Source organism: Numida meleagris, chromosome Z (assembly GCF_002078875.1).
Source record: "Numida meleagris isolate 19003 breed g44 Domestic line chromosome Z, NumMel1.0, whole genome shotgun sequence".
Lineage (NCBI taxonomy): Eukaryota > Metazoa > Chordata > Aves > Galliformes > Numididae > Numida > Numida meleagris.
In genome coordinates, this window is record NC_034438.1 from 74,910,854 (window position 1) to 74,938,783 (window position 27,930).

The 27,930-nt window shown below is 41.4% G+C and overlaps 1 protein-coding gene across 9 annotated transcripts in view; it reads right to left on the minus strand.

Moving 5' to 3' along the window:
- The window catches only part of ZCCHC7 (zinc finger CCHC-type containing 7), a 110,011-nt gene that overhangs the window by 41,889 nt on the left and 40,192 nt on the right, over positions 1–27,930 (minus strand). For 8 of the 9 annotated variants that reach the window (XM_021379966.1, XM_021379969.1, XM_021379961.1 and 5 more), the window contains exon 4: positions 17,755–17,799. The exons of the other annotated variant lie outside the window; for it this stretch is intronic. In XM_021379966.1, the coding sequence (XP_021235641.1) occupies positions 17,755–17,799 (45 nt within the window). The remainder of the gene's footprint in view (positions 1–17,754; positions 17,800–27,930) is intronic. 9 annotated transcript variants of the gene reach the window in all.

Consider the following 27,930-nt stretch of genomic DNA (forward strand, 5'->3'; position numbering starts at 1 on the left):
GGGAGCGCGCCTGGAGGGCAGTGCCCCCGGAGCAGAGCTCAGAGCTCAGAGCTCAGAGCACAGAGCACAGAGCACAGAGCACAGACCTGAGACGTGAATCCACCGCCTCCAGCCAGCGCCCTGCAGGAAGAAGGGGATCGGAGGCTCTGTCTTTCCGACACGTCGAGGAACTTCTCAGCTTTGCTTTGATGAGTAAAAGGTGATTTACTTAACTGTTAGACACCTGCTGCTGTAATGGGTTACAGGTTACCTCTTTAACACCAAGACTTTAAAGCCGTGAACTCCCACACAGGTATCAGTCAATATCATCGACAGCAGTTCAGCTGGAGAAATCTCTCACGACGAGGAGACTCTGCTGCCTCTCCTCTGACGTCCCTAACATGGATGTGTATGCCTACACAGTAACATGCACGTTTTGTGTTGGTGAGAAAGCATCTCCAGTGCTTTACTTCTCGCAACCTCTCATTGATCCAGCGTACTTCTGAAAAGCATCACAAAACTGGAAATCTGGCAGTGAACAAGCAACGAAACTCAACCCCTTTCGAAATGAATTAACACGTAAGAAGTCGATTTGAGAAAAATCAGCACTGGCCAAAAGATTATATTTTAAGGAAAAAAAAAAAAAAAGCCCCACCTCAGAATAAGTTCCAAATAAGTAAACAAACAGCAAAGGCCTATTAAAGGAACCGTAAGCAAACTTTAGCAGCCCCTGCCCCTGGGAAAAGACCGAAGTCTGGGGGCTGCACGCCTGGTGGGAGCCCAGCGCTGAGGCTGGGATCTTCCAGAAGGATCACAGGTCCTGAAGCTTGGGAGCACGAACTGAGTACGTGGCCAAGCAGATACGCACGCTTTTGATATTGAAAGAAGACATTTAGGAACACACAAATCACTCGAGTGCTAGCAGTTGTACTGAACGTTAGGCATGCAGTCCAGTCACACACTTCAGTTACACATTTCCCTGCAGTTGAACTCTTGGACAACTTCTCTAACAGCGAATCCTGCAGCTTTTTCCAAGCTTTGTGCCCTTCCGCACCGGTGTCAGCTCCATGTATTCCTATACCATGTGTATGATGTTTCACACGCCAAGCGAAACAAAAGCACGCAGACAATAAAGCAAAACATAATTTGATAAATCATATTCCTCGAGACTACTATGAAATGATTAAAATGCAAACGCACATTAAAATACAAGCTTACAGTTTGCTTTTTCTAATATGTACGTTCACATCACTTTCTCTCCTCTCTGTCTCCTGCTATAAATACTGCTTTGGTTAGACTTGACCACTGCTAGAAATGTTAATTCACAAAACTCTGTGGCTCATGATTTTCAAAGCTTAGCGCAACATTTGCGGAACAAAGTAGGTTTTTCTCTCTTTTTGGTGGGTACAAGTATGGGGACCACAGGAACAGTTAAATTCATGGCATGGTTGGTCTACCACACAGTCGGGGGAATTCTTTAAATAGAGCCTGTCACTCTCTTTGCCCATCAATGGGATTTCCTTCTCAAACTGCTGATTCGTTCAGGTACACAACAGAGGAAATTTCAGTTAACCTTTGTTTCACCCCAGGGAGAAATCTGTCTGTAAAAGTATAAAATGAATAGATTAAAAAAAAAAAAAAAGAAGAGGAAAAAAAAAAGAAAAGCTGCAGGGTTATTCTTCCTAGTGTTCACAGCAGTCAACGTTAAACAGAGAAAAGGAGGCAAACATGAACATTTCATTCCCACCAGAGAACAAGGTATAATATATGAGTTAGAAATTCCAGTGTCTATACTGTGATTTCTAATTTAGAAAAGGAAAAACTGAACACAAATCTATTGTTCCCACAGGATACATCAAGAATTCGTTTTTTGATTATTTCCTATATGCCTGAAAAGGACTAGCAAGTTACTTTGGAGACAAAGTCTTTTTAGCTATTTGATTAAGTTGTCTTAAATACCTTTTAGATTCCACCCATCCTTGGTCAAGGAAAAAAAAAGAATACTAACTCAGGATTACATACGAAAAAAAATGCAAAAACACTTAAAATTAGAAGTACAGCCACAAAATAAAGGGAAGTTTTGGCTAGATTACTGACAAAAATGGCGTTGCGCTGGTTCTAAATTATTCATAAGAAGACCTGTTTGAGATACAATTATAATTTCAAAATTGGAATAATCACTTTCATTTTCGGTGCCATTCATCTGACAACACGCCCGCAGCACTCGCTCCACTATCAAACTGAATGCCATTCTAAACCTCCTCCCAGTCACTTTGCACGCAACCGTTTTCAGGCAGAGCTTGGGCAGTATGGTCGGGGAGCACGGGAGATGGAAAGCACACACTGCTTTACCGTCAGTGGAGGTGATACTCTGAAATTTCTTATGTGATCCACAGGATGCCAGGAAGTGGTTCTGCAGTACATCACTAGGACAATTTTAACATTTGGATTGTTTTCACGCAGCAGGCTACGTGGCGATATAGACCTTTGCCAGAGAAGCAGCTGTAAGGAAAGCTGGAGGCTGTACAAGCATGCCAAACCTTAATCATCTAATCACCACTTGAAGAGTGGTATCTATTACAGTTATCTATATTAACTATGAAGAGTCCCAAAGCCTAACCAATGCCTACCCATTGTTTCGATGAATTTACAGACTCCTCCATACAAACAGCTAAAATGGTTCTCAGAGTATAAGACTGAGACTGAAGAGAACTTTAGTTCACTTTTCCAGTACTTTTAATAGAAAATCTACAATTGAGATTTGACAATCTATTTTGGCATCATATCACACCTTCACTGCATCGATATAGAATAAAGGAGATATAAATGTAAAAGGTAGAACAAAATCCATGAAGTGTCGCGGAATGCAGTCTCTGTTTTGGCAAAGTAACAGCACCGTGCTCCTCGTCGAAATGGAGGGGCATCCAGAATTACAGCTCCTTGGACATGACCTTCCTACTTCAGCTGAAGCACAAACCCCAGGCCAGCTGTAAACACCAACAGTATTCAGCAAAATAGCATGGTTCTTTTGATGCTGCTGTTCAGAAGAAATATGGAGCTGAAGTCCTGAGTTTGAAGAAATATCACGTTGAGGATTATCTGACATAGGTATAACTTAACCTGGGCTCTTGTCTCTATTTTTGCTCTGAAATTGAAAACATATTTAACACAGGAAAAAAAAAAACATATTTCAGTGCAGGGTTATTCTTAGACTTTGAGTATGGACTAGAATTTAGGTTCAACTTTCATTAATATTAATATTTAATGAATATTGTCCATTAAGTAAAGACAGGCGAAATCATTCTGGTTCTAACAATTCCTTCCCATCCTGAAGGTCGGATGAGTCTCCCACATTGTGAGGAGGAAGATGGAACACAAAAAGAAGAGCCAAAGTGTGTCCAGGGTGATGTAGAGCTGGTGTGGCCAGGCTGGAATGGCTCCTGAGGAGATAGTGCTTTCACATTCTTTGCCCAGGAACATTCCAATGAACTCTGCAGCACCCACTAGAATCATACTTTGTGCTCTGATTCTGGTTTGGCCCTTCCACTGTTTGTAAAAGAAGCAATTTATAGATTGTTAACAAAACAGAACTTAGGCTGTGGCCACAGCTTCTCATGTTTTTCAGCTCTCACACGTCTAAAGGTATTTTCACAAATACAGCGAAGGAAAAGCCTCAGCACTTCCTAAGATACAACTGGAAGTGTGAATCCCCTTGGCACTAAAGTATAACACCCTCAAAAAAGCTCATGAGTCTTTAAAGACAGTTTAGACCTCAACAGTGATCATAAACAGTGTAAAGCTGAAGGAGAACAGAACACTGAGATGTACAGACTACCTTCACCTCCAGATGAAATGAATCCTGAAGAATGTGATCAAAACCATGATGAACATGATATTTATTGTGAGAGCATAAATGTAGTTTGAGCTAAAGCTAATATGGAGACCTGGAACAGATGGCATCTACTCGGATATACCCCTACTTCCTTTTTGGTCTTCTAAGGACTATAACAAAGAAGGAACAAAAAACATGTGCAGAAGGTCCTGAAGAATATTCACACTGAGACCAATACTTCTGCATTTCAGTGGAAGAAATTAATTTCAGTTCACGGATTTTCCATACACTAAAAGATCCATCAGAGAAATCTGCCCCATTTGCCAAGTGGGAGGCACGCACAGTGTCCTGGGCACTGCTGTGCCCACAATACACTTCCTTGAACTCATGCCCGACAGGAAAACGAAGACATGAGAAGTGATCTAATAACAACTGAGACCAAATCACGGACGCTGCTGATGAGGTGTAAAGCATGTTGTTATTTAATGAGAAGAAAACTCAAGGGTCAACGCTCTGCTCTGGTGTTGGTCTTCCTAAGCTTTTACGATCCTAATATGATCCAGGCAGATTCAGGTTAGTCCATATCCAGAAGCATCCACCACAAACACCCTCACACTGGGGAGGCTGAAAGGTTGTCTCAGCACCTTCATCACGGTTTGTAAGCGCACATCAAGATTACACACTGGCTCTTCTGAGAGTCACCACCACAGAGGTTCTTAGCTTGTCCTGTAGAAGATGACGCACTGCTCTCAAACAGCTAAGAGGCTCTCTAAACGCTTCAAACTCAACAGTACCATACAGCATTAGCATGCTGAGGATGCAGACTTGGGATTCATGCTTCAAAATGCAACCCATTATTTTGGTGTACTTTGTTCTGTATGAAGTAAAAGTATCCTTTCCTTGGGAAGAGAAAATAACTGTGATGAACTTCATTCTTCTGCTTGTAATAGAAAGCATGGAGCTCCCCCAAAAACTTACATACTAGGAAATACAACTGTAAGGCAATGGAAAAGGAGGTGGCCGTGCTAGATGATTCTTACTGGCTAGTGAGATGGTTTTGTCCTTGCTGAGAGGAACAAACCTCTTCTTTCCTCTTCCCACCCCCCCCCCCAAAAAAAAGAGGGTAAGTGGGGACAGGAAATGCAACCTCTGCTAACAAACAGCAATTCTCAATGAGATTATATCATCTTTGCTCATCTAAAAATTTTCCACAAGAAAAAAAAAATGGAGACCCAAGATTTCACCCCTTATTCCCTTGTACACTGGAACAGTGGTCTCCAAAGTACACCCAGAGGGTATACAGAGGAACACATACAGAACCAATATATTTTTTGTACCTCTAATAAATTAAAAGGAAATGCATTTTTAAGTGTTTATCTCAACTTTCTCACCTTCTTTTTTGTCTGTGATTTATAGCGTAAATAATATATCAGTATAGTAGTATATGTATAAAATATATAAACAAACAAACAAATAGACATAAACTGGGGCTGTGGGCTGAATTTTTATTTTTATTTTTTTACTGATAGAGGGTGCATGACCAAAACAGTTTGCAAACCTCTCACTCAAGCCTGGCCTTCACTGCTAGGTCTTTGCCCGTTAGTAAAACAGGATGAAGTCAGTTTTCTCTAGTGCAGCCTGCAATGGATCAAGAAATGGAGCTCCTCACAGAATACTGTTTCCAGATCCTCACACAGTATGTTTAAAAGACCAGGTATATCTTCCCTTTGTTCTGAAAAAAAAAAGCTGAAGTCCTTTGCCTGTGGAGGAGAACATGGTGTAACTGCAGTTGGCACTTCAGCAGCTGTGTCAAACGTGCCTTATGCAATATCTAAAAGGTGTTTATTTACACTTCGAGACTGCTTTTATGGCCTTGGTTTTTCTTTTTTTTTTCCTTTCCCCCCTCCTCTTATGTAGATACCACAGCAATGGGAAAACCTTCTAACTTCTACTAAAACCAATATAGACTTTAACTCCATTGGTGGAAAGGACAACTTTCTTCCAGACCCACTACATGTAAAGTTCTCTAACAAGGAGAGCTTTTCAAACAAATTAAGGTCCTTGATAACTGCACCTCTTCCCAAAGTTCCACCATAAAGAAGGCAAGGAAAGACAGTTCCAACACTCCCGAATGCTGTTGCAGAACTATTCCTGTCCAACCCTATTTTCTTGCACACAGCTTCACTAGGGCTTCAGGGCATTTGACTGGAGTGGCTCCCGTTGCCAGACTTCTATCTGTGCGATTCATGTTTTTCCCATGCACTCAGCTGGAAAGGACAGTTGCCATGAATTTTTCAGTCCTGAAGGTAAAGTGCTGTGCTATGTCAGCCCAGGATTATTGGAGTCTGAAAGGTGGAGACAGATTTTTTTTAAATTTTTTTTTCAATACCAAGGACTGGTGAAAGCATTTTACTGGGAACTACTCCAAAATGCTGACACCAAAAATGATATAATCTGATTCTGAACTCATGCATCACTGGTAACACTATGGATGTGTAACAGAAGTCAGAGGAAAAGTTTCAGTGAACTGCAATTAGACAACAGCCATATATATGGTCAGAATGCACCACTAACCAAGTTTCAGTAACCAACAACCACTAAACTAGAACCATAGTGCTTTTTGTTGTACTCTGTGCTCTGCTTTATAAAGAAATGATATAAAAATATAATTTGTATTGGATGTAATTACTGCCCTTATCACTGTACTGAAAACTATTTGTATTAAAATTCAAAAGTCCTGTTATCTAACAAAATATATAAAAAATGTTCAACTTTTGGATGATCAATGGTGAGTAAACTTTAGATCAAGAAAGAAGTGCCAGAATCACATTATCTCTGATGGATACTGCTCAAATACTTTCATGATCCACGTCGCGTTCAAGAGCTAACACTTGCACTGCAACAAGTAGAACTCACAAATCTCTATTTGATTCTAACTTTTTTTTGTATTTTAACTCTGAGAGTTTAGTAAGCCTTTGATGAAAATGAATCAAACAACGTAAGTACTGAATAGTTAAGGCGAGTAAAATTATTTATGAATTAGCTTTTTAGGAGACTGTTAATAAGAATTTTTCCTGACATTGCTAGAACTGGGAGGAGCACTGCATACAGACTGTTCTTACCTGAATTCAGAGAACTTCCAACTCTCAACTTGCTACAGCGCTTCTTGAAAAAATCTATGCAGTTCATGCTTACAGACTTTAAAAAAAAATTGTCTGCATCTTGTTTGATTAAAGCAATTTTCTTATGTTTCAGTGTTCATTTTTTAAGAGTAACATACTTTAAGATAAGCATTTATTTAATTCAGCTCGATCACTTCATGCGTAGGACGGAAATATCTATTAATTCCTGAATGCTGATTTTTTTTTTTTTTTTAAGTTTGGATTTAAGTCAATCTTTTCTGATAAAGACTGATCAGTTTAGCGTATATACATCAAGTGAAAGTCCCTTACACTGGCCACCACAGTGGAGTTACGATTCTACTGTGCAAAATTACTGCATATACTTTCTGTATTGCAAGTCAAGGCAATAATTTCTGAAATCTTAGATTCAGGTTTTCCCCTTTTCTCTGCACAAAAAAAAAAAAAAAAAAAGGATATCTGAATCAGTGACGAAAGGGCTGGTTGTGAAACAGATTCTGCTTCTACCTAGCAACACACAAAAAACTAGCCCTATCACTGGAGAAAATTATCAATGCCTCATTTAAAATGTGCAACCAACCAAATTTCCTGAGCAGCGTAGTAACTCGTTGCTCCTTTAAAAACAAATAATACAGACACTCTGTCTAACTCCCACTGTCTTTCATTAGGTTCTAAGTATAGAGGAAGGAGACAAGAAAAGGAACAAAACGTCATGTCTGAGACTGAACCCCTCAGCAGTGTCGACTCTGAACTGGGAAATGGAGTCACCACAGATCTCATGAAGATGAATTCAATTTCTAATACAGTCTTGAAGAGCTGAGAGCCAGAAACACAAGACAAACCTTGTAAGAGATACTCATGATTGGAGATGGCAGCATTTAACAGACAGCTTCAGAAAAGACCAAGTAGACTTTAGAGGGCAAAAGAGAAGACAGTTCCTATCTACCCTCTTGTCTTCAACGAGTCATCAAATGTGCTGAGCCGACACTGCAGGCCAGCACTGCCTGAGCGGCAGTATTAATGTTTGTAGATTTCCAAAGAGAAGAGCTGTAGCCCTGTCTTATTTGTCATGTCTTCATAATGAAATGATAGCCACATCTGACAGGTTTTATTTGGTGTGGTTTTACGAGACTGCCACATACTCGTAGTATAAAAGTGGTTTCTTTTTTCGTATTTTTTTTTAACAACACTGATGGTTTTGGTAGTGACTCAAGGTCAAGATGTCTTCAACTGAGCCTAAAAAGCTATAGATGTAGAAGGTATTTTGGCTGGAATAAAACCCCACTCTAGGGACTGCTGTCAGCAGAGACAATATTGGTCAGGAACGGCATTTCATTACATTAGTAACAGAGCTGCACTGGCAAAAGTACATAACGAAGACCAAATGGGCTAATCTACACAATGAACGTGTGACCTCACACTCAAATTGTTTTACAGACATGCCCAGCTCTGGTGGCCAGGAATTATCAGAAGGTTTGGCTCTGACGCTGAGTACACAGTTTATAAAAATACACCAATTAAAAATCAGGCTTACAATACTCTTCCCGTACACTCATCTTCTGAAATGAAGGGAAGATAAAAGACAGCAAAATACTAACGCGTATGGCAGTTAAGATGTGCGCTAAGAATAACCTCAAATCATTTTATTTGAAATCCTTGACACATTAGCAATAAGGAAATTCCTGGGTGCTAGCGATTGTCCCCTCTTTTAATGCACGTTGGTGATTCAGAAGAAGTGGTATGACTGATTCAGAAATATGTTTTGCATAAAAAAATCTACTGTACGGGGTTGAAAATCACGTACTAATTGTCAAGAAAATGTCAAGATAGTAAATATGAAATTCATTACTTGCACGTTCGCCTCAGTTTAGTCCTGTGTTCGTATTAGATCAATAGCTTAATGATGAAGGAGGTACAAATGTAATTTTTTTTTTATTTTTTTTAAACAGAAGTGCAGAGGGAAGCACAAGAGAATGAGAAGCTGGAATTTGTTATCCAGTAAGACTCTTGGAATGATTTTAGAAAGTGAAAACACAGTACAAAAGTAGAAACGCACACACTGAACTGAAATGTATCTAAGCAAACCAATTATTTAAACAAAACTTTATATCATTCACCAGAATTATTATAATGAGTGAAATGAGAGGGGCCATCTACTTATTATTAATCTCAGAAGGGAATGCATAACTCACCTCCCTCTCTTGGAAATATAAAGAACGATAAATTAACTGCTTGCTTGAAAAGAACATATCTTTGGAGTTGTAGAAACACTCGTTTCCTTTTTTGCTATTGTCTCTGATGACATGCTCTCTGAATTACATACCTGCCTCCAGCCTTCATTATTTTTGTTTCATTATAATGAAGATTACACTCTGACTTCTAAGGTTTTTCACTGTTACAAAATCCTACATAACCTTTTCTTCCATTGCAATCTGAGTACCGTAATAAAAATTCCCCCGCATTCTTTTTTTACTCATATTTCCTCCCCCTCCACCTCTGCCAGACAATGAAAAAAAAGCAACAAAAAAAAACAGAAACCCCAAACCCACCCCCCAGAAAAAAAAAACAAACTACACTCGCACATGAAATAAAATCAAGTAAGGTATTTTTCTATTGAAATAATAGTATAGACAACTGGAGCACACATAAAATCCAAAAGAGATTTCACTACTGTTATCAATTTCAAGGGGAATACTTAGTTTGGAATATCTTGGTGATCTGCAAAAACAAAAAGAAGAACAAAAGGAAAATATAAATTGCTTGATCGTATACAACATTTTCTCCATTAAAAACCTACCAGACTGCTAAAGTATCCATAATGGCCAATTTTTTAGTCAAGTCTCCATTTGTTTTATGAAGTGCACATGAAATTCCACAAAAATGTTTGCCGATTCTGAGGAGCAGCACAACACCTTGCGTAAGTAAACACACCCTGCACGACTGACGACGCGTAAGCGGAAGTTTTACGATCCTTCCACGGTAAATTGCGGAGGACCACGTTATAATAATGACTGTGAGAAAACATAAATAATAAAACAAAGGCAGGCTGTGATCTCCTACTTCCGCCCCTTTCATTTCTCGGGCAGAACAAATAAGCCGCAGGGCCGCCTCATCACCAAGCTGGAGATCCCCTCGATGGGAAGGCACTGGTGGGTGGCCCAGCTGCTTCCCAGCCAAACCCTTTCCAGAGCCTTCCCAGGGCACCGTGTCCTGCCCCTGCATCGCCAGAAGATAAGCTGGATCCCGATGGGCTCCGGATGACCAAGGGGCGGACCTGGCCTGGGAGAACCTTCGCCCTTCCAGGTTCGCCGAGCTGAGGACTGGGCCCGAACGCTCAGATTCGGGCGTTCCAGGATGCTACTTGTGTAGGCGTAGTGCTGCTCTGGCACGTGCGGCCGGACCCGTGGTTCTCGCTTCATTTTGTGCGCCGACCTCCTCGCAGGGCACCACGCGCTTTTGCTGAAGGTTTACACACGTACTTACACTTTCAAATGGGGTTTCACGCAAGACTTATGGTACAGTTATCATTTTGAACATCTACGGCTTCAACAAAAAAAAACCAGCAGGGTTCCAGTTTAACAAAAAAGCATTCAACTATTTTGTCAGGAACGCATTTTACCTGCTGCAATGTACTATTTGTTTTGACAAAAGAAGGTACTGAAGTAATCCCCTGGGTTATTTTGGGCACAGTTTCCAAAGCTTTTGCACATGACTGCAGGCTTTATCCGTGTCAAATAATAGAACCTCCTTTTTTCTCTTCCCTTCTTGAATTCAGTTATTCTTGCACTCAGACAAATTTTAAAAAATTAAGTTTCTGTAAACACAGTGTTATCTTAATAAGTCCAAATATTATTAGACTGTTCCCTAGGGGAAGAAAAGCAATATGTTCTAAATCAAGTAGTCGTACGTTTTGCAGAAGGTGGCTATTCTGAAATTAAGAAATGCAAATGATTCTACAGTTTATGTGCCTCAAAGTAAAAATAATGATATTAATTTTTTAAATGGAAGCAGAAGATATTACTGCTTACGCACGAGCGTCGGGATGCTAAGGAACCCAAAGCAATCCTCAGTCTAAGGTTTTCAATGGCACAGACTAGTGATCACAGGATGCTGGTGATACTCTCCAGTTACCCTTGGCAACCCTTCTCAACTGTAACGATGCTGCCCTACAATAGCTTTCACTGGGCAGCTTTCTCTTCACTTAGCTGAATGCTTTGGGACCATCTGCGTCGGAAAGCATAAAAGGCCAGCCTGCCTGTGGGCCCGTCACTCTGAACACCACCTCTCTGACCCCGATTAAATACAACTTTCAATCCCTTTTGTCCTCCCTGTTGACTTCTCCTATTAAGGGAGCCCTTCGACAAAGAAAGCGGAAGAGTGGACTAAGTGCCCCCAAGAAAGGTGATGTCTGATACTGCTCAACACAAGGATTAGCAAGCCAATACATAACAAAAGCAAGTCTGGGGGAGGGGTAAAGTGGAAAAGAAAAAAATAGTTTTAGCCAGGTCTTTGACTAATTCAGTAGGTACACAGTTCAACAAATAGCTATACAACAGGCCTGCTCTGAAAGAAACAACTACTGAGCAACAATAATTTGAGGAGATACCTTTCGGCATCGTGACACAAGGCCGTGACATTGACAAGAATGGTAGATATATCATTTGCTACTTAAGGTTTACTGAACTGAATTTTGTGGACGGGGGAGGGGGGAACGACACAATAATAATACTTAACACGTTTTTTAAAGAAAGGCTGCTTTCTGCAGAAGGTTTTCGTAAAGTATCTTTACTTCAGCCGTCGAAGCTAACTTTAAAGGCAATGGTGTAAACTACAAATGACACAAACACTGTTTGCTAGAGGAAAACTTAACTGCGTACCATGGAAGACATGATTGCTTCCACAGCTACCGTAACAAGCTATCTGCCTTTCAAACGTATAGAGCATTTTCACAACCACAAAGATTGTGAAAAAGAATAAACAGTTGTAATTGGACACATTGCTAAACCTTTGGCTCAAAAAGACTTGCAATAGCAAGAGGGTATCCCAATGTAACATGGACTCTAAGCGTAATACCTGCAGTCAGCACCTGAGTGTCCTCCAAGCGATCGCCAAGAACACTGACCCAAGCTGCTTGGCAGTAATTATTACCTGACTCTCATGAAAGAAAAGACAGAAAATGCCACAGAACCTAAGGTATCTCTACTGAAGAGCCCAAAGCCAAATACAGAAGGGATTTCCGTAGAGTGAAGCAACGTAAGGGATGATTACAGATTCTATTTCCAGATAGAACGATACTGAGAAAGTAGCAGTGATCAGAAAAGAGAAAACAACATACAACGCCATAAATCCAAATACAGAATAAACGTTAAGGGAAAAAAAAAAGTGGGGTCTGGGAACACATTGCATTTATCAGCCCCAAAGCAGCAGTAATAAGACTAGGAAAGCACATCCAACCGACCGCACGAAAATTCAAAAATAGGGGAAATCTACCCTCTAGCATACTATAGAGGACTGCATCAGAACCGTATACCAGCATTATGATTTTTCACTCTGCATCTTAACAACTTTATTTTCTGTAAAACTGTTCATGTTCCCAAAGCTGTGAAGTTATACCCATTACCCTTCCAGCTGAGAACCTGAAGAAACTTCCTTCATGGCACATCAGAAATGCACAACCTAGCTGCGTTTTAGGAAGCATCATGGTGTAAGCCCTGTTCTTCTCAGTGCCCTTGGGACTGGTTCTATCTGATCCCTCTCAGGTAATGTGTTTCTCCCAATTCCAGCACTACTGTCATATCTTACTTAGCAAGTGACTACTCTCCAGGTTTCACTGTGTCCAAAACGCTCTTATGCTGCGTCTTTAACCCAGACTATCTGTATCACATTTTGGTGCACATGCTACCTTTAAAGCAAAAGACAACATTACAAAGACTTGCAGCTTGGGTTGGTCCAGGCATACAGAACAATGTGGCTGCCACCAGAGGTTTCTTCCAGCTCTGGCAAAGATCAGCATTCAAGCCTACTGCAACTGAAATCGCATCAGGAAGAAACTACGCAGCAAAGAATTTACAGCATCTAACTCCTCCTGGGGTGGTAAGGGTAGAAGTAGCGTCACATCAGCCCTGACAGCTGCCGAAACCAACAGCCAAAAAAGGTGTGTTTCCACCACAGTCACACATGGGTGGCAAGTAGAGCTGAACTACAGCATGGAGTTTTCCATGCAGTCATTCTCAAAACATTGCGACAGAAAGCTCTGCTGCAGTGTGGAGCTGGCATGAGATGACAGAACAAAGCACACCGTAGAGTTGTAGGCAGAAACCGAAAATGATTCATTCACAATATTCTGACTGCACACTTGTAATATGGGAATCTCTCTTTTAAATAAACTAGTTAATAATCTCTGTTCAGTGGGGCCAGAATTTTACCAGCCACCACTGCACACTGGCAGGATCAGCCCTGCACTGTTCTCCAGTAACACTTGACTCCAGAACAGGCACCCGGCTACACCAACCCTCCTAAAAACAATTTATACTACACCAAATTTTGACCCCTGAATTATACGCTGCAACACGAAGCACAGCTGCCATGTCTTACATCTTAACTAGATGAGGTATAAAGGAACAAATAACTGCGCTATTAACCAGTAGGAAAGTTTATGACTGTTTCCAGATACCACTTTATCAAGTGCCTTTCTATGGGTTGTGCAATAGCTCAGGCAGAATTTTCGCAGAAATTGGGTTTTCACTGACAGCTTTATTAACATTAACTATATTCCTTCTACATTTTCTTTTGAAATTTAATGTTTTATTTGGCATAGTCAATTTAGACTACAGATATATTTCCTTCTTCCTCTTTTTGTCTTTTTTGAAAGGTAAAAAAAAAAACCATCGGTAAAGTCCCCAAATGGGCACCACTGAAAATCAGTATTTCTCTCAAGAAAGTAATAGATGGGAACCTGTTTCTAATAGTTTTACTTTCTGTGTTATCTGGAGAAAAACAGATTCATACATACAAAGTGGACTGTTTCAGAAGATAGTGCTGCAAAAAATGAAAGACTGTTCCAAAGTAAAAAGTGATTATTTCAGACAAAATGAGAAGCTCCAATGTCAACCCTACTGCCTGAGTCAGCAAAAAATCAAAGCTTTGCATAGAATAGGAAATTGGAGATTTTCCGTAAATTTACATTTCTTTTTGCTGAGCACATTTTTGCTTGGACGTGAAAGAACTTCTTAGAGACATCACTAGTTTCAGACATTGCTTTTTGCCACAGGGCTGTAAAATGCGCTGGCTGGGACTAGAATTCCATTAGTACAATTGGAAGAATTTATACATTAATGCTAGACATGAGCCACAACAGCCACAGAAGTCAGCTATTTTTAAGATTTGTGTCTATGGATAACATCATGTAAATGGCTTTATTTATTTATTTAAGATCCCCTTGACTGCATTAGGAATCGTCCAATAAAATCTCAAAGCCACACAGCCTAGAAATATAAATTGTAGGTTCTGGAGCTGGAAAGCGCACAGAAGTGCAGGCAAAATGTAGATGCGTGCATCTCTGATTCTGTGCACTACTACGATAAAATCAAGAAAAACTCTAACAACTTTATCAAAAGACATTGTACTATTTATGAAAACAAGTAATATACATCATTTGCTTTTCGTATGAATAACATCGTAATTACATAATTAAATACATACCGTTTTGATATTACCATCTGTCTACAAGAAGTTCCTTCTCAAGGCTACCCTCATTATTCTAAACCTCAGAAAACTTAAATTGAAGAAAGGGAGAACAAGTAAGTACAAGAAAGTAAGAACAAATCCCGGTCCTGGTTAGGAGCAGTCAGTTTTGCCTTATCTGTTAAGTGCAAAATCCTCCTCACAACTCTTACTGAAGAAATGCTGAGCATACTCCCTCACACCAGCACAACATCACGGTCACTTCTCAAGCAAGGAGCAAGCTGACCGACAAAATTTATTTCAGTGAAAATAGGAAACTGAGGGCAGCGTAAGAAGCCACAGTTCTCCACACAGTAAGATGACAAAGCAACATGAACGTGGATAATTCCCCAAGACAAGCCAGACTCTGTATGTAGGGTGTCTGGTTTTCAAAATACTTCAGAAAAAATGAGACATGCAAGTAGTGAAGCCCTAACATTTTGAAAATCAAAACTTTTCTTACAGTAATTGCTTTTCCCGGTGACCCCTCCTTACGTATGTCCTGAACTTCTGAGAGAAACACAAAAGTGCAAGTGAAGTTACCAACGGAAGCACGCCTAAAAATTCTGCGTTGATGCAGAGACGCAAAACCTGTTTTTGTGAAAAATGCCTGGTTTTCAGTGAGAAACCAGAACACGGCTCTCCAGCCTGTGCTTGGCGGCATGTCCTGCTGCTCCTTCTGGCAGAGCTCACATCCCGACGACCAGCGCAGGACAGCACCCCGGGCGCAGAGCGGGAGCTGTCTCCTCGGAAGATCCTGCCCAAGATCCAGCCTGCGCCTGGCGCAAGCTCGGGGATCGGGCTGAGCACGCTGAGGGCTGGCTGACTTCCAGACAACCGGGAGGAGATTTGGCCGCCGCACCCTTGGCAGAAGCAAACTCCAAAAGTAATCCTTCGGGGAAGAAAATGTGCTCACTTTACACCTTCTGGAACAGATCAGTGATTTTCAGAAAATAATAGTACACAAACTGCTGATTTACCCACTGCTACAAATATCCAGAGTAGCATTCTAAACTAAAAGCACTAAAACCGGTTTAATCAAGACATCTTTTAAAAAAACATCTTTTTAGAGATAGCTTTTTAAAAAGCGCAGTTCAGATAAGACTGGTTGGTGTTTGCTTCTTTGCTCTGGCACTACATATTACTTGCGTATGATAAGCTCTCCTTGTGGTTTTGTCTTTCTTGCTGATAACAAAGCAGGCTTTTTTGGCTAGAAACAAGAGTAAAGACGAGATCGTGGATCACCAGCACCTGCAGATGGACAACTCAAAAAAAGGAAAGCTATAGGCAAGAGAGCAAAGTTGTGCAGAAATAACAGTGTTCAGAACTATGGAAGATAGTGCAAAACACAGAGGAGCTAGAATTGCCTTTTCTTACTGTCACCTCCCCCCAAAAAATGGATTTTATGAGCAAGTGACCTAACTGGGGATTGAACCGTTAACGTTCTGTGCTTAAACCCAAATGCAAGCCACTTTGTTCCATCGTACCAAATGCCAGAACCATATTAGGCACCACAAACATTTATCATCTGACACCAAGACAATTTTTTCTTAATTTCACCATGCAGTAACTGGTATTACTGGACCAAGAGGGTGGCAGCTTGCAGAAACACGTCTGTCAGTCCTAAGGGGACAGGTTTGGAAAGAGGAAGGAAGAAGGTGGTAAGGGCAGGGAGGAGGCGGGGAGCGCCGGGTGCCGGTGTTACAGGCCTGCTGGGCCTGCCTCTGCCGAGGGCATGAGCCCTGGGGACTGCAACGGTCGAGCCCGGCAGGCACTGCGGATGGGCTGCGAGCAAGCCCAGCGCCAACGGTGCAGAAGTCAGCACCGCTTTTGTCTGAACAGCTGACAGAGAGATGAAGTGAAACTGAACTAAAAGATGCCAGGCTTAAGGCCAGCAGAAGGGCCACAATCACAGCCACAGCTCGTCTACGAAGGGAGCCACTGGGGGCAAATGGAGGCCTGGGGTGTGCGGTGGAGTCCAGCACAGGGCCCCGGGCGAGCACAGCGCCTGTCACAGCACGGACCGCAGGACTGAGCCAGCTGGTGTGATGGGAGGGATGGGAAGCATGGGAGCTGCCATAACGGAAAGGACTCACTGAAATACAGAGTGTACGTAAAACACACAGCTGCTTTGCCTGCCCAGACACAGCAGAGGATGTACAAGGAGGGGACATGAGGAAAGCAATACAGATTCAGGTCGCTTTGGGCTGCAGCCAAGGAGATCAAACATGAGAGGGAAACATTCAGCCCCACTGCCCTCAGCAGCCCATGGGGCAGTGTCAGCAGCACCCAGACTCTTCTGAAGAGTGCTGCCAGCAAAATCGCACCAGTTCAGCAGGGAGAAAACAGCAATGAACCCTCCTGCTGGAATGGAAATAGTAATTCGAAACAAAGTTCTGCCAGCCCACAATATTTCAACATAGCGAACAGGGTCTCCCTTTACCTCTGGGTTCCACAGGCTTTGAAAAGCTCAAGAAACCTCTCATCTGACCTGGGCCAGCTGAGGACACCCATGTCACCTTCCTACTCAATAGAAACTTTCCTAGTCAACAGCAAAGCTGATCTGACAGAACTGCAGTGGCAGTCTGAAAACTATATAGGGATGGTGTAAGAAGGAATGCTGCTTCGAACACAGCACTTTCAGGTGATGTGGTTATCAGTATACAAGCAAGAACCCAGATTCTCAGGATTAGGTAACAACTTTACATGAAAGATATTTTCATGGATTAAATTTTTTTTTTAATTGCATTTTCACATTTCAAAAATTGAGTTATTTGCGGAAGAACAGTGCCTGACAGGAATTTGTCTTCATAGCACACTTGTAACTTGACTGCAGCAGAAAAAATGGCAATCAGAGTTCTGAGCTGTGAGTAACAACAAACTGAGCAGGATGACTCAAGCGGGCGCATGCACAAAGAGTACTCACAATAGCACTCATCATGTTCTTCTACCCATGCTTTCTGAACATGAAACTGTACTGCTAGGACCCTCTCTGCAAGCAGTAATAGAATATCAGTTAGAACAGCTGATTCCAGGAAATAGTTGGAGCTATTTACTGCCATGTCCCCAAGGCAAATTTACCTTCATGTTGTTTATTCCTATTTACTCTTCCAACAATGACATATGCTGCAAGGAAAAGACAGAAGCGTAAGATAATTCAGACATTTAAAACTTTTATCTCAACGATTTCTGAAACATATCTATTCCATTCAGGCTTAAGAAATAAAAGGAGATGCAGAATGAGGTTAACTGCGTCTTTTGTTAGTAACCTATCTTCTCCCCATGGTCTCGTAAACAAGCTGCTTTCTTTAGAAATACAGCAGACCTTCAATTTAAATTTATGGAAAGGCTGAACCAGAGGAGCCCGCACTCAAATAATTTTAATAACCTATTAAGTTGCGACTTCAGATTCATTTTATAACCATGTACCTCAGGGAACAGCACTATCAGGATAAAGATAGATATTTTTTTCTTTTAAAGATAAATAGCATCATTAATCTGCAACATTTCTTTTCTATTATCTTTCAAAATGAGGAGTTATTTCGTTCTGATCTTGAGGTAATTAGCCTTCATTCACTAGCCAGAAAATGTCTGTGTTCTGAAAATTAAAAATGTGTCATTAAGTGGAATTTACCATAATGTCATTTATCTTTATATAGTTCATCAGTGACAGCAATGGGCCTGGGAATCCATCAGCTTTTACCAAGGAAGCATTAAAACAAATTGAAAAACAGAATAATCCCAGGCACTCTTTAACACAGTCAAAGCCATTTGGGTAATTAAATAGTGGTATTTAAAGTTTTAATTTAGATTTTCCCCTCTGTTCATCAGCAGTCAAATGAGATGTTCATATTCATAACTGTTTGTAATAAAGGGTTTCATAAAGCAAACGGAATATCAATGCTGTTAAAATTAAAGAGAACACAGAGAAATCTATCAAGTGTAAATAGGGAAGTTCGTCCCTACTGCGAACTATTTTCTAAGGTTACATCGGGAATAAACCCTCGCTATACCTGGCTCACTTTCCATAATAAAATTGTATAAATTCTTTGATGCCTGTGCTCCTAACTAAACTAACTTCATTTACCTTTCTCGGTTTTGAATGTTGTTACACAAAAATGCCACCTTCAGGAAGCGTACAGCGCGCCTTCCAACTCCATTTCCATTTTCAACTGCGCGCATTCATCTCCAACATCTTTTCTCTTGTATGTCCACCTCTTGAGATGTTACCATTCCATTTTGCTCTTACAGCCATTACAATGCAGCAGTGTGCACCCAGGAAACCAGCAGGCATTACAAACAACACTAATTATCGAGGAACTCGAATCATTGATAAACAAACTGTACAACCGTAATCGACTTCAGGACAATTTTTCACCCATACTGGCAAAATATGAAGGAAAGTACTGTAACAGTCTGGCAGCATTCCTGTTCAACCTGGAATAGCTCAGACGAACATCCCATCCAGTGCTGCAAGGTTGAGTCAGCACACCTGGAAACAGCTCCAGTGGATGTGCCAACTTCAGCACTACCTGGTTTAGCAGGAAGATGACGGCTCTGCTAGAAAGACAGCAATACTGCTTGCAGTGAGTTAAAACACAGTTTAATGTCAGCTTCAGGACACAGCTTTAAGTTTATTAATTGTGGTTTAGTTATATTTAATTACAACTTACATAGCAGTAAAACCAATCTATAAGAGCTTACCAGTGTGGCTCAGTAAGAGCAGCAACAGTGCTCTTCTGTAAGGCTCTGTAACAGCGTAGTATTTCTGCCATAATTAAACTAGAGGGACAGAATAAACAGCTCCTCGTTAAACAGTTTCAACTGAAGTAAATCTGACTAATGCAATTTTCAACACACATACTTGATCACCATCACCCTCCTGTCTGTGACACAGCTGGTTAAAATATAAAAAAAGCACCTATTCTCTCTTCCGGGTGCAGCTGGACCTAACCTAGACCAAACCTGTCAATAACAGTTTGTTTAATAATTTCTGTCCTTGTTTCAAATGGTAAAAAGAGTTGAAATTTCAGTTTCTTTTGTGAATGAAAAGCCTAGCGATTTGTGCTCGCTCTTTTTTTTAAAAAGGCAGACGACTTCACACTTAGCATTTCATTTGCAGCGTTATAGAGACTTAGCTGTAAGTTTTGGCAGAACCACCTGAGATGTTCTCCTTTTCACCTGAGCGAACATCTGAGATGTTCACTTTTTTGCCTGGAGCACTGGACAGAAGTCATTATATCAGGCAAGGAACGACTCTCACATAGCACCAGAAAGAAACATTAGGAACCTGGCCGCCTCTGGTATTTTTCATGACGAAACCCATGATATATTTCTACCAGGAAAACTGAATAATTGGAACATTTTTACCACGACTTTTGTGCATCAGCACGGAAAGTGAAAAGTTATAGTGAAGTCCTAATTGTGACTAGCAGCAGATAGAAAACAAATGCAAATATGTTCTTCAAACAGATCTATATGCCACAATTCTGAGCAACAAACTACAATCAATGTGGTGTTTGGAGTATACTCTGTATCCCCCAAACTGCTGGCTACCCATTAGTGTAACATAAATAACCAGACTTTCGGTAATGTGAACTCTATTCTTGTAACATTTAGCTGAACTTCCTGTGTCTTTGTGTTATTCAAGGAAGTGAAACTCATGCATAGCATGTTTATATTATTCCCCGTTATAGTAGACTTGCAGACAATGTCAGGTCTGGAGAGATAAGAGCTGCCTCTAGGACATGAATTCTCATGAGGATTAGACAGCCACCATCTGGGGCCTTCCGTTTATCTGCTGCAGCTGCATTCTAAATATCGGTGTTGGATAAAAACGAGTGCTGGTCCTGAAGTGTTTAACAAGTTGCTGCAACTTGGTTTCAATTACAATTTGCCGCCTTCCAAAAAAAAAAAAAAAAAAAAAAGGAAGAATAAATAACAGCATGACCTCCCTTCTCAAAAGTAAAGTGTCAATGCATGTTGACGGCAGCTCTCTGGCTAAGAGGAACCCCTCTAAGTCCCATGGAGTTCGGGTGAACGAGCTTGGTATAAAGGCTTAATAAAAAACAGGACACGGTAGGAAGGATCAAAGTTTTCGACACGCTCTCCTATTGGCACTCATTAAGAAGCAAAACTTTCAAATTTCTAAAATAAGTAAGACGACCTGTAAGAGGAGCTATAGGTTTAGGCAGTCTAAACATCTACAGTTTTCCCTACAGGTGAAGAATCGAAAGCACTTGTCAGAGGCATTTAACTTCAAACGCATTAGAATCCTATCGTGATTTTTTTTCTAGGCATTATCAGGAAATGAGGGAACTGCTAAGTCACTTGCACTTGTTCCAAATTCAAGCCTACAGACAAATAAATGAAACAAACACACAGAATGCCCTCTGCTGTGCTGGCCTGGCAGCAGAAAGGATCCTTGCCCAGAGATTTTTGGCAATTTCTGCTCTAGACACTTTTTTCCTCCTCACTTTGCTTATTTTCTGCTGCAGCTGCATCTTTTTTTTTTTTTTTTTTGGTGATTCTGCTAAGAGAATCAACAGGGAACAACGTAAAAGCAATCAATAAAGGTTCTTAAAATCATTAAATTATTGTTATAAGGAAATATTAATGATGTCAAAACAACCAGCAGGAGAAAGGGAAAAAAACTGGTGTGATTTCTTGGCATGTCTTTCCAAACAGGTGCTTCAAAATGCAGAAGTCTCGGTGATTTCTTAGACTTTTAAAGCTGGATTTTAAAAAATTACTCTTCAGTTTTGTGACAAGGCGTTCCTCACTGCATTGCTGCTGTGGTTCCTACAGAATGTATTACCTTATTTGGTGCCCCTCTCTTGAGTTCACTCTGCTTTTATGCAGAAGTACATAGCTTGTTTTCCAGCACCATCACTTAAAACAAGACGTAGGCCAAAGACATTTTGGGGCGGTTAGAGAAAGCAAAGAACCTCCGTACATCTATTTTTCACAGCAGGTGAACAGCACTTAGCCTAGGTGTTACAATCACTGGAGTGCTGGGGATAATCTAACCTATGAGTAAAGAGTAAATCCCAGTTGGAGAAAACTTCAAGCTTTTGCGATTCCGAGACATCTTCAAATTTGGGTCAAAAGTTCCTCTTACTGAACCTGAAGCCATTTTCCCAACGCTCGCTAAAATGGTCTACAGTTTTTTGTATTGAGTACAAGGAAACAGAAGGGTGAAGTCATCAAAAGAAATCAGCTGAAGTAGGGGACATGCCAAAAGAGTGAAAAAGAATTAAATACACAGCATTTGCAATAAAGCCTAAAAGCATCCTATGCGTTTCTCAAGTAGAGAGCAGGTACTTCCAAATAAGATATTTTATTGGACGGCATTAAACAGCGAGCAGGTCTTCACTGAAGAAGCCGTGCTGCTTTAGTGCTGGATACTCAGCATTTCTAAATCCATTTCTAAATCCATGCCAAACCTTCAAATCACCCCCAAATAATTAGAAGCCTTATCTCAAACATTTGTTTTCTACAATAAGCTCCAAATTTAGACGTTACAGGTACACGTCAAGAGTACCAGGTCTGCCCTTTTCCCACCCAAAGCACAAGTTCCACTAGTTGTCCTGAAAATACGACTAGGCTGACTGACAAGCTTGTATTTTCACCATGAGTCCCCACAGCTGCTTTGTCACTGAACCCGGGATTCATTAGATCGCTGAGACTAACTGGCAGGCCTTACAGTTACTGCTGCGCAAATCCCATTTAAATCAATTCACGGAGAAGCGTGCAAAAGAAACATTAACAAATTTCTTATGAAAGACAAACAGAAAAGATCTGATGTAGCTAGTAGGCAACAATGGTCTCAATAGGGCGACCAAACGCCATTCCTCAGTTCACAGCTTATGCTTGAGAAAGTCTTTGCATTCACTGGGACATGGCTTCACGCAGCTCCGGAGCCAAGAACCACGCTGGCACTTGCACAAACACGTTTTACTCAACCTACTCGGACGTCAACTTCAAAAAAATTTCTGGATCTGACGTAAATCTCTTGCCCTCTGGATTTAGAAGCAGAGGGGTTTTGTAGAAAAAACTGCAAACATCAAACTTAAATACAGTCATCAGGAACAGAAAACATCCCAGTAGTGAGAAATAGATAAAGCACAGCGACCAGGTTAATAGGATAAACATTCTTGGAAGACTTCAACACAAATGTACTGGAGAATCGAAGACTCACTAAAAGAAATATCACCTTCTCTTTCAAGCAAACTTCTGAAAACATGGGTCAGCCATAGCACAAGCCAGAATGGGACCACATGGCTGGAATTACACAACCCTGTTAACTCAGATGGCTTTGCTCCTGTCTGAGCTGCCCCAGCACAATGCCAGCTACCTCAGAGCAGACCATCCAGCTACTGCAACCAACATCCCCCCCTGCCAGGCCAGTTCTCAGCTGCATCAGCTCTGGAGATCCAGCCAACTACCTGATCCCACAGCAATTGTGCCGGCACGAGGGAGGGGTCAGAAAGAGCACCCGAGACACAAGAGAAGGGAGTTCACTGACAATGTGTGTTCAGAACCCTGCAAATGTATGCTGAATACAGCTGCCCTCTAGAATAAAGACGGCAGCCTCAGAAATTCCAAGTATGCCCATCTCTTTTCACAACACAACGGAGCCAAATCACAGAATAACAGTAAAAAGCAGCAAATCATACCACTTGTTTACAGTTTTTCTATTTTACCTCCAAAGGGCTGGTGCTACCCACTTCCTCTCACATATCATTCTGTGGTTCTGTGATGACCTTTGAGGTCCCTTCCAATCTGAGCCATCCTGCACGCTGCTTACTAGGCACAAATGTAGCTGCACAACTTGGAACAAGAACTCCTTTGGCCAACTCTCAGCTCCAGCTGTGGCCAAGAGTTAGTATGTACTCAGAAGCATTAAGGTAGGGCAAGCAGGCACTGAAATGCCTCCTGACTGCCCTGACTGCCTTCAGCTCCCTCCGACTGAGACGGGGATGCTTTCAGCAGCCCCCAGATTGGTTGCTGTTTTGCCTGTGAGTTCTTCCAATTGTTTTACCAGCTCATGAAACAGTAAGCACAAAAGCATTTTGTGGCATGAAGTTACAAAGCTTAACAACATAGCTTGAAGAAGCACTTTCATTTAAACACCAGTTTAACTGTAAGCCACCTATGTACCAAACAGACAAGGAATGACTTCTTAAATAATCATTTCTCCACATACAGGTGATTTTGGAGTTGCTCTTCATCTCATTATCCCTGTTGAAGTTCTCATTTAACAGCAGTTACAAGCACTCGAGATGACCAAAAAGTATCACATACAGGTTTGAATGCATTCACCAATTACAGTTTTCTATAATGGTAACATTTAAAAGCATTATTACATTCACAGTTTAAATGCCTAAAATTCTGGTTCTGTCTCCAAGAATATTAATACGTACAATAATCTTCAATGACGATAAAAAGAAAATAATTGTATTTCTACAGAAAATCATCCTGTGTGTTTTATCTTTTATTACCTGTCCCACTCGTGCCAGTTGGTGTTTTCGCACCGAGCTTAACAGAGTGTTAACCTTCTAACAAGGCAAAAAAAGGCCGTGTTCCTTTTGCACAGCTGCAATGACGATGAGACATTTGAAAGAAGATACTAAAAACTGAAGTTCTCGTGTGAGAAGTGCACGTGGTGAAGCACAGCTGGCACACCCCGCTGCAGGGCCCGGCTCTCACTCCACGAGGCTAGCTGCAGCAGGCTCATTTTAAAAGCATTTCAACTTTCTCCTTCTGAGGGACTGAGGTGTTGCAAGCAAACTGCTGACTACGTCACCTTTACACCAGCTGACAAATGCATTCACTGGAATGTTTTCAACAATTTTGTTCCACTTGTGCACTGCTTTAGAAGTCGGAACGGAAAGCAGGCAGAACTTAAAAGACGGCCTTCCGTTTTCAGCATCCTGTACTCCAGCATCCAGAAGCTGCTACAATTTGAGCAGCTCCAAACACTTCCAGTGTTACAATTTACAACCTATTTCCAACCGGTATAAAACTTTTCTTAAGATCGTTAAATATAAAAGTGGAAATGAAAGATCACGACCACGGAAGGCAGGTAACTGCGGGTATCAATTTTACGTGAAGGAAATACAGTTAATTACAACTTCCTCCTTTCGTTTCTTGGCCTGCCCTAAATAATGCCTTCAGAAGTCTCTGGGTTATCTGGAACGAATGCGCACGTTGTCACGCAAGTCAGCAAGAAGCGTACAGCGTGCCAGGGTGTATGTGACAGAGCACACACCGCCCGTTCTGCCAGGAAGGGCAAGATCCACCAACGTAACTCAGCCTCTGCAACCCTCCTGCCAGGCACCTTCCCGGCACAAGGCATCCCGCTCATCCCACGAAGAGCAGAGCCTGGGTTCCACAAGAGCAGCGCTAGGTCCGGCCCTGCTGGATGAGCTGAGCTGCTCCACGATGCGCTACAGCCATGGGCCTACAGGTTCACACAGGGTAATCTACTGAGCAAATTCCGCAAGTGCTTCCCCTAAAACTCCTCCTATTTGTTCCTTCAGGCACAGACAACAGACTCATCACGACGCTTTTCTTTCTCTCTTTTTTTTTTTTTTTTCTTTTTGGGAACGAAAGCCACAGAAGAGCAGAACCTCCTGTCGGAACCACAGCGCGGCTGAGGAGCGCCTGCACGGCCCCGTTCCCGCGCTCCGACCTCCCCGGGCGCTGCGCTCTGCCCCGGCGCCGCGGCCGCTGCCCGCTCCCAGGGCCCCGCTCCCGGCCCCACCTGCCCGCCCTCGGCTCCGCGCTCAGCACAGCTGCTCCCGCCGACGCTCCAAGGACGAATGAAGACGCATTGAAATTTCTCTGGAAACTGTTTTAACAGCCAGTAAACAAATGGTTTCCTGCTGCGCTGCTAACACAGACAGCAACGCCATACAGTGAGACCCTGGAAATATTCAGGGAGATAAAAAAAAAAGAAAAAAGAAAATCAAGCATGACTGCTTTAACGTGAGTGAAAGGGAAAGTACAATAGATACAGCAAGATATATACATACTTTATTTCACTAGCGTGGGGCTCTAAGTAGACAATTATATGCTTAAACGTTACATTCCCTAAGCTGGCTTAGCAGTCTCTATGGTTTTAGTGAAAGCAACATTTCTTCAGAAAATAAGCAAGTGGACATGGAGAAAGCTTGCTTTCTCACGCCTATAAAAGAAAGGTCATCGATATCATTATTAAAATTAAAATTCTAAATTTAAGTTCTAATTCCTTAAAGTTGCCAGTCACATCAAAAAAAAAAAAGCACTAAGTAGTGCTTCCCATGACTAAATGGATTAATTCTTGAGTACAACACAATTACCGTTCTTCACACAGTTTCAGTGGACATCTAAATAAACACCCAAAGCTTATTTTATGCAAAGAAAAGATCCATTCTGAGGAACTACCCAAATGCTAAAAAGTTAAAGGAGTAAAAAAAAAAAAAAAAAATACAGGAGAGCTATATGGAGAAACGAAAGAAAGAACCGGCCCTTTGGATAGGTTTAGGGGGTGACACCTATTGACAAATGGATATCTTTGTTGAAGCTGCACTGCTATGCCTGTTTTATTTCTGGATGTCTTTCTCCGAGTAAATTTTTTCTGGTGTGGGGAGCTTAGCCTCGGCCCATCTGACCTTTCTTAGCGATGAAAAGACCTGCTTGAGAAACATACGGCTCAGAGAAGGAGGAGGAAAAGTTATTGTGCAAATCAATGCGAAACTAGCATTTCTTATAGAAACAGGGAGCTGTCATACTCGATAGCTCCAGGGGTCCGGCTACCCCAGTAAGCTCTTGACAATGGTCTGTGCTGGAGGAATGAAAGGCGGTCATTTTCTAAATGCACTGCAAACGCAAAGCAGACTTGAGCCTTGGCCTCCATTTCAAACCGGCTAGTGGAAGGCTACTGTAAAAGGGAACGGGAAGCAGCCAAGGCACCAACACTGCGAGATTCAGCGTGCAGACGTTCCTCTGCGGTTATTTTAAGTATTAGCACTGCATATCAACCCTTTTCGTGCAGAAATGCTTTTGACTTTTACTTTTGATAGGTGGAGGGATGTATTTCCGGATGGGTAAATAGTGCATTTTATGGATGCCTAAATGCAAATGCTCACAAACTGTAGATTAGTTCCTTTGGAAGAGAAGTTACCACCAATTTAATTTCATTAATTTTTACCATTTCATAACAAAACCTGCTGAGTTGAGCAAACAAGTCTTGTTTTCTCGTGAAAGGCACCGACATGCCCTTGCCATAGGCAGAGATACTAGGATCAGTGCTACCTAGTTTCTAATAAATTAAAAATTACTATATTAGGATTATAATTTTAGCCTTGTTTTGGAGTTAACAAGATACACCTTGTCATCTACACAACCATTCCTAACCCTCATCCTTCTCCCAAAACTATTCCTGCATTTCAGAAGACCACTACCACTTTTCAGCCTAGAGTTAAGTGGGGTAAGAAGTAGCACCGTGTTTTAAGATCGGTGAAAAATTACAGCTTTTTAGGGCTTATGCCTGCTTAATTGTAGGAATACAGCAGTGACAGAATGTAAGTCATGTTCCTACATTACCACTCCACTTCTAACAGATTCAAAACCTCACACGCAAATAAGATTTTTTCCAGCACCCGGGTCTCCTCCATCAGTGGTACGCTACCAAAAGCCAGTGCAATTAGCTGAACTCAGCATATTTTCTTAAATCCACCTTCTCTAACACATTTATCAAAATTTCTAAGAACAAAACAATCACTAGAAGAATTAAGAAGGTTTTCATTTTTTACCCAGTAGGACAGTCCAACACAACAACCAGATGACACATCTCAGTGTCTTCTGACAACTGTTGGTTACTGCGATTCCTCACAAAGTGGGGCAGAAAATTACTAAGGGCAGGGAATGGCTGGCAACAGCATCTAGTTGTGTTGGCAACCTCGGAGCAGCTGCTGAGGACTGGAAGACAGGAGAGAGCACATCCCTTTGCATCCAACCAAAATCAAGGGGGTCAGGTTACATCAAAATCTGATATACTGCCTAGCGCCTTCTTTTTTTTTTTTTTTTTTTTTTTTTTAAGAAAGTGCCAGAGCCTAAAAATAATGGCTAAAAGTATTTCCTACTGAGGAAAGCTAGCTTGACTTGGGCCAGCATTTTAATATACATTTAAAAGTGCACTGTCCTACAGTGCTCTCTCCCTTCATTTGCCCTTTTCAATTCCTGTTTTCTGTTTTCTCACATTGTCTAAAC